Source organism: Fusarium fujikuroi, chromosome FFUJ_chr03 (genome assembly GCF_900079805.1).
Source record: "Fusarium fujikuroi IMI 58289 draft genome, chromosome FFUJ_chr03".
Lineage (NCBI taxonomy): Eukaryota > Fungi > Ascomycota > Sordariomycetes > Hypocreales > Nectriaceae > Fusarium > Fusarium fujikuroi.
This window is the reverse complement of record NC_036624.1, coordinates 3109658-3121860: the sequence shown is the minus strand read 5'-3', so window position 1 is coordinate 3121860 and position 12203 is coordinate 3109658. Positions and strand designations below refer to the sequence as shown.

Here is a 12203-nt window from a genome sequence, read left to right as displayed (position 1 = left end):
TTCATTATGCAGGAAAAGGCACTGGTGTACCTATGATCTGTGTTCCTGGACCCCCCCCACATTTTTGTTTTGCGACCTTGAGCGTTTTTGGTAAAGCATGCCACCTGCAGATCAGAACCAGAAACCACCTAAATACAGCAACCAGACTGGACGGGAATGGGCTGCAATTACAGTAACTACTTGAAAGTTGGTGCATCGCTGCTGATCTTGGCACCGTCGACATCGTTCTATGTTTCAGGATCCCGCGTTTGGAAGGCCCAGTCACAACCTGAGGCAAATCTAATCCAATTCGTTGTACATGAGGCACAGCCTCTTCAAGGCCCAACGACTGACACCCCACACTCATCACTCACTAACTATCTGAATTCAACGTAACGTCTTTTCACTATATAACAACACTGACTCACCAATGTTGCCAAGTTCAGCAGATAAGCCACTGAATAATCAAACGAGTGAACCGGTCAGAGGCTTATTCAAACTCCTGCCATCTACTCTATCATTCGCTCCACGACATCTCTCATCAATTTGATAGATATCATGGACCCCTCACCACCACCGCCGCCAGCCTACTCAGAAAGGCCTCCAATACCTCCCCGAAAGCCAGTCAACTCCTCAACTTCAGCGGTTTACCAGACACCACTTTCTGCTGGGTCTTCGTCGACATCAACTCCTGGACCATACATGCATCCTCTTTCTCCTGGACCATGGCTTGGCCCAGATCCACGATCTTCGTCCACGCAGTCTCTCCTACCCGACACTTCTCGAGATAGCCAGGCCACAAATCCTGCTGATTACCGAGGTCGTCGCAAACTTCTGATCATCTATATCCATGGTTTCTTAGGAAACGACCAGTCTTTTCAATCCTTTCCTGCCCATGTTCATGCTCTTCTGGCCAACCTCCTCGCCGAGTCTCATGTCATTCACTCTAAGATTTACCCGCGGTATAAGACTTATCGATCAGTAGGCGTTGCACGAGATAACTTCAGCGAGTGGCTTCGTCCCCACGAGTCCCCAAACACTGATGTAGTTCTTGTTGGGCATTCGATGGGAGGTATCCTGGCTGCCGACGTTGTGCTTATGGTACGTCAACTTAATTCGTTGTACACATGGATATTGCTAAACTCAACGCAGCCCAACCCAAGTCCCTATGGTTTATACCCTTTCAAGCACCGAATTATAGGACATGTATCTCTGGATTGTCCATTCATTGGCCTTCATCCTGGTATCGTTGTGTCTGGTATAACTAGCTTATTCAAACCCGCAGCTACACCACAAGATAGCAACCAGAGAGGCACCAGTAGCACAACTCCCACAAGCCCTGAGGCGTCAATCCCTGGTGACCCCAGTGTCTCCTCACTATACCTCACCAACTCTCAAAGCACTGATCCTGCATCATCCACAAGTCTTCCGTCAATTGCATCTTCGTCTCAACAACAATCCGATCCCTTCGCTAATCAGCCCTATTTCAACCAACCTTTCTTCAACGACTCGGGCTTACAAGAACGCCCTTTTGTACAACGTATGCTTCACTTCGCCAACAAGTATCGCTCCGAGGGGTTGATACAGGCTGCCGCCAAACACATATTCTCATACCTTGAGTTTGGCAGCTGCCTTGCTGACCCGACAGGACTTGAGTCCCGTTATCGCAAGATACGTGCCCTGGAAGATATTGATGATCTTCAACCCGGAGAGGTGAATCAGGGCTCTGGTAGACCTTTGACAAGAGTTCGCTTCGTCAACTACTACACCCTGTGCACAGGACGCCCAAAATCACCTAAAGCAAGCCCCGATGTTATTAGCCCCGAGCTTAGTACAGCCAACACAACTCACCCCGAAACGAGATATGCTCAATCGAACAGTTCAGCATCTTCGTCTTGCGTGGAGTTGGACTTTCTACCAAACAAGACAAATGCCGACGAACAGATCCAACCGCATACCCGTCAGGAGAGTCCTTTGCCTACCATCACCCTGGAGCATCGTGATACCCTCGGGAATTCTAGAGATCACCAAACTATACTAGATTCATATGTAAAAGCTCGGGCATCTGACACCGCAATAAAAGACAATCAAGTCGACGATTACGAAGCTTTAGCTTCTGATGTTAACCGGTTGTCCATGCAGAGCATTGATCCCACGCCGATTGACGAGGAATCTCCTGCTCATTCTCTGCCCGAAACTGCTGCTCTTAGCTTCCAGGACGAAGCGCCTACTGACTCCGAGATAACGAACAATTTGTTACCAGGAAAAGAAGAGGCAGATCTGCCTCCTCTCCCTGATCCCCCAACAACCCCGGATATACCCGATCCCAGTTTGTACATGGAAAAAGATGAGCGCAAGCAAGTTGAACGTGAGGCTAAGCGCATAAGACGTGCTCACGAGAATGCCCTGAAAGACCATGCTAAGGGAGTACGAGAGCGTGAGAAACTCATCGAAAAGCGCCAGAAGCGTTCACAAAAAGTGGCTGAAAAGGCCCTGAAAGAAGCTGCCCGACGGGAAAAGGAAGCTCTCAAGGATTCGCAGAGGAAAGAGAAGGAATCGCAAAAGGAAGAGCAACGCCTTATCAAGGAAGCTTCTGAGCTCGAAAACGAGGCTCAGAAGGTGCAAGAACATGAAGATACCCAGCGAAACAATAATCTTGAAACCCAATACGAACTTGAAGCCGAAGCCGAAGCCATCACGAAGGCTCGTGGCCTTAAGTCACCAAAACCTCGGAAACTCCGAAAATTCTGCAATCTGCCTACCAAGGGTGGCAGGATAGATGATCCAACCTGGGTCGACATCTACATGGCAGATGTTGACGAAGTCGGTGCACACTGTGGTCTTTTCTTCGCGGGGCAACATTACGAGAAGCTTGTTGGTGATGTTGGCAACCGAATTATGGGGTGGGTGCAGGATGACATGACCAAGAGGACAATTCAAGACATGGAAAAGGGAATATTTAAGTGACCGAGGGTTGAATACATGCTGCGAGTAAGATCGGGATAACACAGATATCCATATGTGCGAGTGGTATAAAGCGATACACCAAGCATTGGGGGAGGAGCCAGAACAAGATCAAGGACTTTCAGGAAGCTAAGCATAGTTAATCGAGCAAAAGCTTCCAAAATCAAATCCAAAGCAGCCTAAGTAGGTAGTTTATTATTATTTTTATTTCTCCTAACTTGAGGATTATTGATCATACTACAGATGGCAACTAACGACAGTAAGATGGGCCTCAAGGAGCAAGTTAAGTTTTAATAAGGTGTTAGAATAAACTTAACAAAGGGTATCCTAAACTTATCCTAAGCTTATAGAAAGTTGCCTAAGTCTTTTTTATCATTTACTACGGAGTATGTAGGACGGTTTTTTTACCTCCCCGAGACAGGCATGATCAAAGAACAACAGACCCACTGTTGCAGGCGGGCCTAGGCTCAGGTCATCACGGACCAGGGACCCATACCTATACGGGCCAGGCCTTTGGTTTACGTGGTGGAAGGGTATTTTTGGAATATTCTTAGGTCTCAGGAATTTGAATGTCACTGGGGACAGAAGTGTTTGTACTGATTACACCAAAAAAGAACAAGAATGAGGGAGGGAAAATGCTGGGAGGAAAACGGGTAAAAAATGCAGAACTTACTGAGTCTTAAATACATCATCGAGAATAATAACTAACTACATTTTCCCATGCCTAGGGCCCGAAAGTGGCTGGATGTCGATCTTTTCTATGCTTTACATCAGATTGGTTGATTAACTTACAGCTCGGAATAATATTGATCATCACCCAAATTAGGTAGTCTCCTACGGATACAAATTCCAAGTTATCTTACTGGCATGTGTTGATGATGATGGTTGACCTCCAAAATCCATCGGGCTATGAGGCCATGACAGTCCATCAACAAATGCCAAGCTTTGAATCGAATCTCAGCTGTTAGCCCCGATTCGTCAGGTCTGCCGTGGCACATGCGTGCTCAGCGACCCCGGTCTAATTTCCCCGATTGCGTTGCTTCTTCCGTTGTTTGAACGAGAACCATACTTCGGGGCCCGGGCCACACCCACCCATGCTGGGCCACCGTTTTCTCCTACCATAACCCACCACTTTGGTCCTAGCAACATCTAGAGAATAGGTAGCTTAAGACAATGCATACCTTAGTATAGTACGGAGTACATACGTAAAACTATTAAGCCGGGAACATGGATTCAGTCATGCCTCCCAGTGGGCTTGACTGTTGAATGAGATGCCGTTGAACGACTCCTGTTTCTACGGGTTAAAGGGGGTCGTTGTTGTTTTTGTTAAAATATTATTTTCAGCGACTCATCGGTTCCCTCGAGTTCGTACTCACAAAAGTAAAAAGAATAGAAGCTTAGATTTTGGCAAGAGGCAAGAAGACTTCCTGGTAGGACTTCTATCCTAAATAATAAAAATATTTAGGTAGATTTAGGTAAACTTAGTCTAGACTTAGAAAGCCTTTAGACCAGTTATTTTTATCCCTCAGGGGAAATCTTTGGCTTTTTCTTGTTCCCTGGGGGTCTGGGTTCCAGTACACATGTACTTACATACTGTGCACATCAGACCCTGGTTTCTAAGTGCAGTTGTGGCTCCTGTGGGCTGGATGTTTCTTGTTAGCTGATTGCTTTGCTTCCTCTTAGGGGTTACCTGGTGTTGAGCGTGTCTTTGACGAGTGCATATATCAGATCTGGCCAAACGTTATGCTGTACCGTGGTTCAAGTTCTGTGCAACGTGACCGCTGTAGTTGAACAGTCTAGACAGTCCATCCGTGAGATGTTGTTGGTTGACCACCAATTCTGGATTACACCAACCAGAGCACGACTAAACTGTGGTATGCCCCCTGCGGCTCTAAATACCTCCGAATCATGTTTCTTGTCGTATTCCGTGGGCATTGGCTAATAAAGTGATGACCCTACTGATCCCACCCATGCCGTTATGTCGTACGGCTGCTCAACGTTGATTGGCCGGTGTCTTTGAAGCGAGATTATCTCCATCTCGGGCCTCTTGTCCATGACCGTTAGCTCATTCATAACCGCGCATCGTCCAGTTTAACCTAGGCATGATCACCGAATATTGACAGGGGAGAGGCACGCAATCCGTAAGGAACAGAGAGGGAAACGGGAAAGACTGAGAGAAGAAGAGGAATAGCTCCAGGTACCAGTACCACAGACTACCTACTACAGTAGGGACCCCCGTGGATCCATGCACCACACACACGCACGACCTGGAGGAACGCTCTCAGAAGGTCACCATGAGTACCCTGAGGAAAGGTCGTGTTTGACTTGTGTTCTCGGCCTGTTCCTGTTTCCTTGTCCCGCATCAATTTTAGTATAGGCGCCTCCCGTCGTGTCTTGTCTTGTCTTGTTTTGACTTTGTCTCTCTTGTTTCTTGTCTCTCTCTTTTTGCTCTACTTGGGCTTCTCTCTTTGCTCTTGCTACCCTTTGTCACCGACCGTAATACTCTCATTTTTTTGCTCTGTTGTCTTCACCAGTCACTCTCTTTGTTCTTTTTTCCTGAACGATATCGCTCTTTTTGTACCATCCCTTCTGAGACGAATCTGGACGACCAAAAATTACGACGTTGACGACGACTCCTCAACTAGCGCTCGAGTTTATGCTTGTCGCCATACAATTGTCGATAATAGTAATTGGAAATTGAGATTGAAAAGGAGGGATAACCAACAACTAAGAAATCGGGAGGATCATTGTCGCTTGTGCATACCTACCCACGCAAACAAGAAAAAAACTGGAACAAAGCAAGCCCATATCATCAGAGCCAAAACTCACCTCGCAATACAATATCACCAATCACGATAGCCCTACCGCTCGTTACCTTTCGGGATTATATCCATCAGATCAACGTCGCCGGAAGGATCACGACCAAGGCATCGTTCATTTATTTGTTGCCGTATATCGACTTTGTGTGTCGTATCGACCTGGAAAGAAGCCTCAAATCAAGGAGTCAAAGGATCGAACAGCGACGGAGCAGGATTGCATAGGGGCGAAAATATCTCCTAGATTCAGCTTGGACCCGTCCTTTGTCCCTTCACGACATCATACCCACATCAGTCCAATTCTTTGCCTGTTCGTGTGTGTTGATTAGTGCTTGCGCGTCATTGTTGGAGCTGTTGCCATTACTCTTCGAGTCGAGTGCTTTGTTGAAGGGAGCTGATACGATTTGCACTCTGTTTGATTCCAGAACCGACACAAGAAAACCACACTCTCTTGGGAAACTAATAACACTTATGCAAAGAAAGAAAAAGGCAGAAACACTTCTTTCTCGAAGCACGCACTAGCGAATACGATCACCACATCGTGTTCCGCATTGGGGTCAAATCCGTCTGACCTTGTCCCCCTTCAGCTCAAGGAGCCACTTAAGTCAAAGTCGTGTTGTTATTTTAGGTATCCGCCTCTGAAACCGGTTGGTGCGTTAGTTGGCTAGGCTGGGCTACAACGTCGGGCCACCTTTACGCAGCACTACAGGGCCACATCCACTAAAACTAGAACGAAGCGAAAGTTGGCATTGGCACCTCTCGTCACCTGGATTGCAAGTACTGTAGTGTACTTACTCACTTCAGGTTCATCGCCACGTTCTCAACGGGCCACGCCCGCGGCCGCGACGCATCCATATCCAATCCAATGACTTACTCATCCAGCGGGCCTTCACTCGCTCAGGCCCTGGATATGGGTAAGGAAAGCAACAATGGGAAAATGGATACGGATGTCGATCTTTTGCATTCAAACTTGGATCCTTCAAAGTCACATTCCCTTCCTACTTCGGATCTGTCCGTCCTGAGTGAATCTGACCCTGGTTCTATTCAACAATCTCGCTCTTCTTCGCACCCTCGCTTCCTACGTTCCAGCGAAAGTGAAAAGGACATCTCTCCAAACCATCTCCACCACGCTCATCTCCAATTGTACCAGCGCGAAACCGTTGATGACAGAATCGTTGACGAACCAGCCGAACAGAGCCATCTACAGCTCCACAAGACCGGCCACCACTCCCACCACTCCCACCACCGTCTGCATCGAAGCAAGTCGCCGGCCAACCTCCATCTTCGTGCCGCCCAGCCCAACCACGTACACGCCATCGCCGAAGCTAATGCCTTAAAACCTCGCGCTGAACAAGATCTCGTTACCCAAGTTGTTCAGACTGTGTCTGTTGTTCAGGTCGTCGATTCTGTCGGATCGCCAATCGAAGTCCAAACCCATTACGCACCACCTGCTACCGTCGTCGTGGATTCTGCCTCGGGTATAACCGTCGCCGCCATTTCTGACCCGGAACCCAAGATCTCCGTGGCGGCCGTGGCGTCGGATCCGGCTGCGAGCTACAATGTTCCGTTACCTCCGTCTGCCCCCGCCGCGACCGCCGTGGAAACACCTGGGTTGACCGACCCATCACCGTCTGCGCCTGTCCCAGATGCGACCGTATCCGATTCAGTGCCCGAGCCTGTCAATGACACGACGTTGCTACCCACTGCCGATTTACCATCTAACTCGGTTCCTCCAACAAATGAGACTAATGGATCTGTGACGTTGACAGATCCTGATACTTCAAGTCACGAAACAACGTTACCAGGCGCCCCTACTACTGTCGTTGACACAACAGCCTCGGATGTTAGTGGGTCGGGGACCGCCCTCGTAACTACCGGTACGAATATTCGCCCCTCCTATTTATAGTTTGAGTTTATGACCAGGCCATGTGCTGACTGACATCGCTTGCTTCAGATGACCTGACCGCGACAACGACCGACATCCCTACTTTAATAGAGACTACATCCGACTTGACCTCGGAAGCGACGCAAGATGTTACATCAGAAGTGACGTCTGATGAAACTTTAACAGCTACTACCGACGTAACGCATGCAGAATCCAAGCCTTCCACAACCACAATACCGCCAACGTCGAACACGGCTTCACGGACCCTCAGTTCTTCCACTGTCCTGGTGGTATCCTCGACCTTCGTCACCTCTTCCATCAATCCTAGCGACACTTCAACGTACAGCTACTCTGACTCGGTGTACTCGAGTATTTCGGCTCAGGAAACTTGGTCTTCTCGCTCGTGGGGAGACGAAGATAATGAAGGAGGTAGCGGTGCCGCAACAGCTGATAACCAACCACCAGCGGCGACGACCACTTCGAACTCCAACAACACCGATACTGGCACACTCTCGCCTCAGCAGAAGCAAGTGATAGGTGGTGTCGTGGGAAGCATTGCGGGCGTGGCGTTTTTGGCGTTCTTCGTCCTGTTTGCTCTCAGGTACAAGAAGAAGCATCCTGGAGGTGGCATACTCGGTGGGAGTCAGTCTGGAACGCGGTCAATTGGTGGCCCAACATCTGGGCCTGACGGTAATAGTGGTGCATCAATGGCCGAACGTGCTGGGGCATCTGCTGCCATCACTGCCGCGTTTGCGGGACTGATGGGTAAAAAGCAACGACAAACTTCCGAACTGGAACCTGTCAGTGAGAGAGGGTTCTACCGAGTTTCAGGAAAGAAGCTTCCTTCCGTTCTTCAGGTTGGTGGTGATGGTTATTCTGATCCGCGGACCGAACCCCCCTCGACTGGCCAAGCGAATCGAGAAAGCGTCATGAGTGGGAACTCTGACTACTGGAGAGGCTCTATGGCATTTGATCCGAGTGACCGGGATTCACCTCATCTTGCTCTTGGATCACCAATGCGGCCAATAAGTGGCGTGCCTGTAATTCGGTCCGGTCCAGCCCGAACACCTGTTACAGAGTCGAATCCTTTTACGGACCCGTCACGACCAAGACCGGATTCTGATGCTCTGGGAGGCTCAACAGGTGGTGGCTCCATTGCATCTCGTGATGGATCATTTGGCTCACCATCACGGTTCCAGGAGAGAATCTGATTATATCACTATCCACATTTGCGTATTACTTTGATTGTCCTTGATACCTGAGCGTTCTGTACCTGCTCTGCAAGATGAGCGATCTTACCATACATTTTTGGCCTCCACTGCTGCTACATGAATAAGCTGCAACTGCGAACTCATGGTCATCACATACTTCTTTTTCATCGTAAACTTGGTCGCCGCCACCTGTACCAAGTGGCGCCCGAAGCATATTGTTTGGCGTTTAGCGGTGGTCGTCGCACTACTGCGGATCTCTTTGGACGTACAAAATCTGAAGATATGGGTTTTAGAGGTGGAGTCACATGTATAAAGAGGAGGAGGACATTTTTTCCACAAAACGGAGGAAGCTGGACTGATTCACCTGAAAATTATATACTATGCGACGCTTGATGGTCCATTCTCTTCTTGACTCTCCTTAACGACATTTTTGCAACTATTTTGTTGTTTTTCTTCGCTTCCGACATTACGACCTCTACTGGGAAGGGGGTATATATCCCTGGATGGATTTGCAAGCTGTAGACAAAGGATTAGAAAAGGTTGAGAGGAAGAACTAGTCTATATAATAGGCTTGCTAGCCATGATTTGAATAAGAGATATAAAGGCCTGGAAGGCTTTATTTGAGAAACGATTGCCGTTCATTGTGCCTTACTCGAATTACATCTATTGATGTCATCTATTAAATCTCGATTCTTGAATGCATGGAATTAGGTACGGTTCAATGAACTGCTACGCTTGGTATTTAATACGAGTTGGTAGTCACGCTTGGCTCATATTTTCTGCTGTAGTATCCGTAATCCAAGCTATTATAATTACCTAGTTTGATAGCTGATCCAATTTCGAAGCATATGGCTTCAAACATCCGTTATCCTCTTATGAGCTCAGAGCTCTTCCTTACACCTGGGCCATGGGAGGAAAGAAACTCAGAACCTTGATCCTAAATGATAGAAAGAGTTAGGTGACTGATTATAAGTTTATGGTACCTTTTTCTGCTGATCCTAAATGACAAAAAGATTTAGGTAACTTATTATAGGTTTAGGATAAGTTTAGGATACCTTTTGCTGAGTTTATTTCTTGCTCCTCGAGGCTGGGGCAGTCACATTAGACTTTCGGTACACATCGGCTGTTGCATATCAAACACTACCCGCGGCGAATCCGAAACAATAAAGGGTTGGGGGCCCTGAAAGACGAGGCGAGTTCTTACGGATGACGGATTTGCAAGAAACATTCAACTGCCTTCTTGGAGGTAGACACTACAATGTTATAAGGAATCCAAGCGATGGCCTCGAAAGCCATCGTCAGTTCAAGTAATGAGATTTATATCTTGACGTGGGCAATGGCTTTGACTCCACGATATTGAATATTATTAATTAATACAGTGGCCTGATGAGCCTAAATTGCCCGCGCATTCTACCAAGAATTAGCTGCTTTCTCTAATACTGTTACGAGTCAAGAAGGAAGTGTTTCGGGATGCACAGCCCCCCTTGGGTTCGGATGAAGCGACGTATTCGGGATGGACGATCTCTTTCCAGTTGAAATTGAATCCACTAAAGTTGCCAGGCGTTTGGAGAGCCGTTGACATTGACTAGACCAGGTAGGCTGACACAAGTTGACATGGGTCGCTAGATAAAGTAGTTTAGCTAGGTTCCAACGGTTGTCTGTGTGTTTTAGGTCTGAGACACGTCATCAGGGGATCAAGGTCGCATACAGATTCTTTGTAAGATCGGGGGCCAAGAGAGACGAGCGATAACAAGTCTTTCCAGTCTTGACGCCGAGATCAATACTGAAGCCTGTCAGAGAGGTATTGATCATAGACTTGGTGACCTACCTTACCTAACTATCTATGTAGCCCCGACGGCCACTTGACGGATATAAACCCTGAGATGAACAGCATGTTTAACGCCAATGTCGCTACTTTGGCTGTCAATATTTAGCAAGGTCTACTAGGCTGAAGCCATACTATTTGCGGAAGAGTGGCTTGGCTACGCTGGAACGAGTAGAAGGCATCTCGATTAACCTACCTCAGGTAGATAGAAGGCATACAAAGTGCCTGCCAGTCGAGCAATGCCCAAGTTTAGAATTGCGTTATAGTAAGATATGTAATATGCAAGTAAAGAGTGTATACAAGGAGACTTGATCCATACAGAGAAGGATTCCGGGTCGTGTACCCTGTTCTATAAACAGTTGGCTATTCTCAGCGACCCATCGCCAAGAGCAGAGACGAATTACAGTGGAGGCCTTCAGCAGTTAAAATTGACTGCCGTAGAGTCAGGGGTCCCTATGGCGATCATTTGCAGGAGAGGTGGAATATGTGTTTACATACACACAAATCTGTACATCATATCATTGCTTGCAGCAGAGAACCAATTACCAAATGACTGTTTATTCAACTGATCTGCGGCTGCATTAGGGCATCCCATAGAGTCCTATTCTATTCTAGGGTGATTGGCTGATACGATTGGCTGAAGCCAATGACACCGCCTTGAGCTATTGAAGGGAGCGTCTATTGACGATTGCCGGCGGCCTCGCCTTGATGCTCAATGGTAGTTAAATAGGTACCTACTACCTTAGGTAAGTAGGTATATAGTAGTAAGAAGTCTCAAGACATTATACCCAGGGCAGTGAAAGAAATACTTGGGCAGGCCCAGGATGATTTGTGACAAACTTAGCACACTCTTTGGCCGCTTGTTTTTCAACACCCTCCCCTCCACTGATTGAGGGTCTCAAGGTCCCATCTGCATGCACCACCTACCTAGGAGTGGCAGGTAGGTACCTACCTTCATTCGAGGTCGTTCCCGGATTCGAAACAAATACCCGCGCATTGAGTCCTTGCCTTCCCCTGCGACTTCTCTTGTCTCACCGGTCCAAGTTGAGCTTAGCAAGGTACCAATTGGTAACTGTAGCAGGTTCCAGTTCCAGTTGCAAGTGCTAACGGATACTTGACTTGCCGGTTCATGCTTTGAATTTGTCATTATCGGTTGAGTCGGAAGAATGAAAATTTCTTCAACACCACGATCTGGCTACATAGACTTGGATTTGAATTCCATCATTATCTTCACCTTCGTCGCCGTCGCCGTCGTGACTTGAAAGTCGACTCCCCCCTACTGATATCACTTCACTGCTCAGTCAGTACCCGCCAGAGGAGTTCACACCAAGACAAACCCAACCAAACTCCGCCACCCCACTCCATCTCCGCCTCAGTCTGACAGTGATAGTCATAGAGTCGGGTCATAACCAAGCTAACGTTAGTCGACCGCAGACTTGACCTGGCCTGGGTCTCTAGGAGCTTTTTAGCGCACCGGCGCCTCCAAATCGCCCACCTCGGCTTCTTCCTTTTCGACTCCGTCT

At 47.8% G+C, this 12203-nt stretch overlaps 2 protein-coding genes; both read left to right on the top strand.

The window, feature by feature from the left end:
* Positions 1-537: 537 nt before the first annotated feature.
* Positions 538-2946, top strand: FFUJ_03063 (uncharacterized protein; the record flags this gene model as incomplete). XM_023574867.1 has 2 exons in its annotated part: positions 538-1080; positions 1132-2946. The coding sequence occupies 2 exons, from the start codon at positions 538-540 to the stop codon at positions 2944-2946; spliced, it is 2358 nt and encodes a 785-aa protein (XP_023428148.1).
* Positions 2947-6624: 3678 nt separating this feature from the next.
* On the top strand, positions 6625-8855 carry FFUJ_03062 (uncharacterized protein; the record flags this gene model as incomplete). XM_023574866.1 has 2 exons in its annotated part: positions 6625-7636; positions 7714-8855. The coding sequence occupies 2 exons, from the start codon at positions 6625-6627 to the stop codon at positions 8853-8855; spliced, it is 2154 nt and encodes a 717-aa protein (XP_023428147.1).
* Between the last annotated feature and the right edge of the window lie 3348 nt (positions 8856-12203).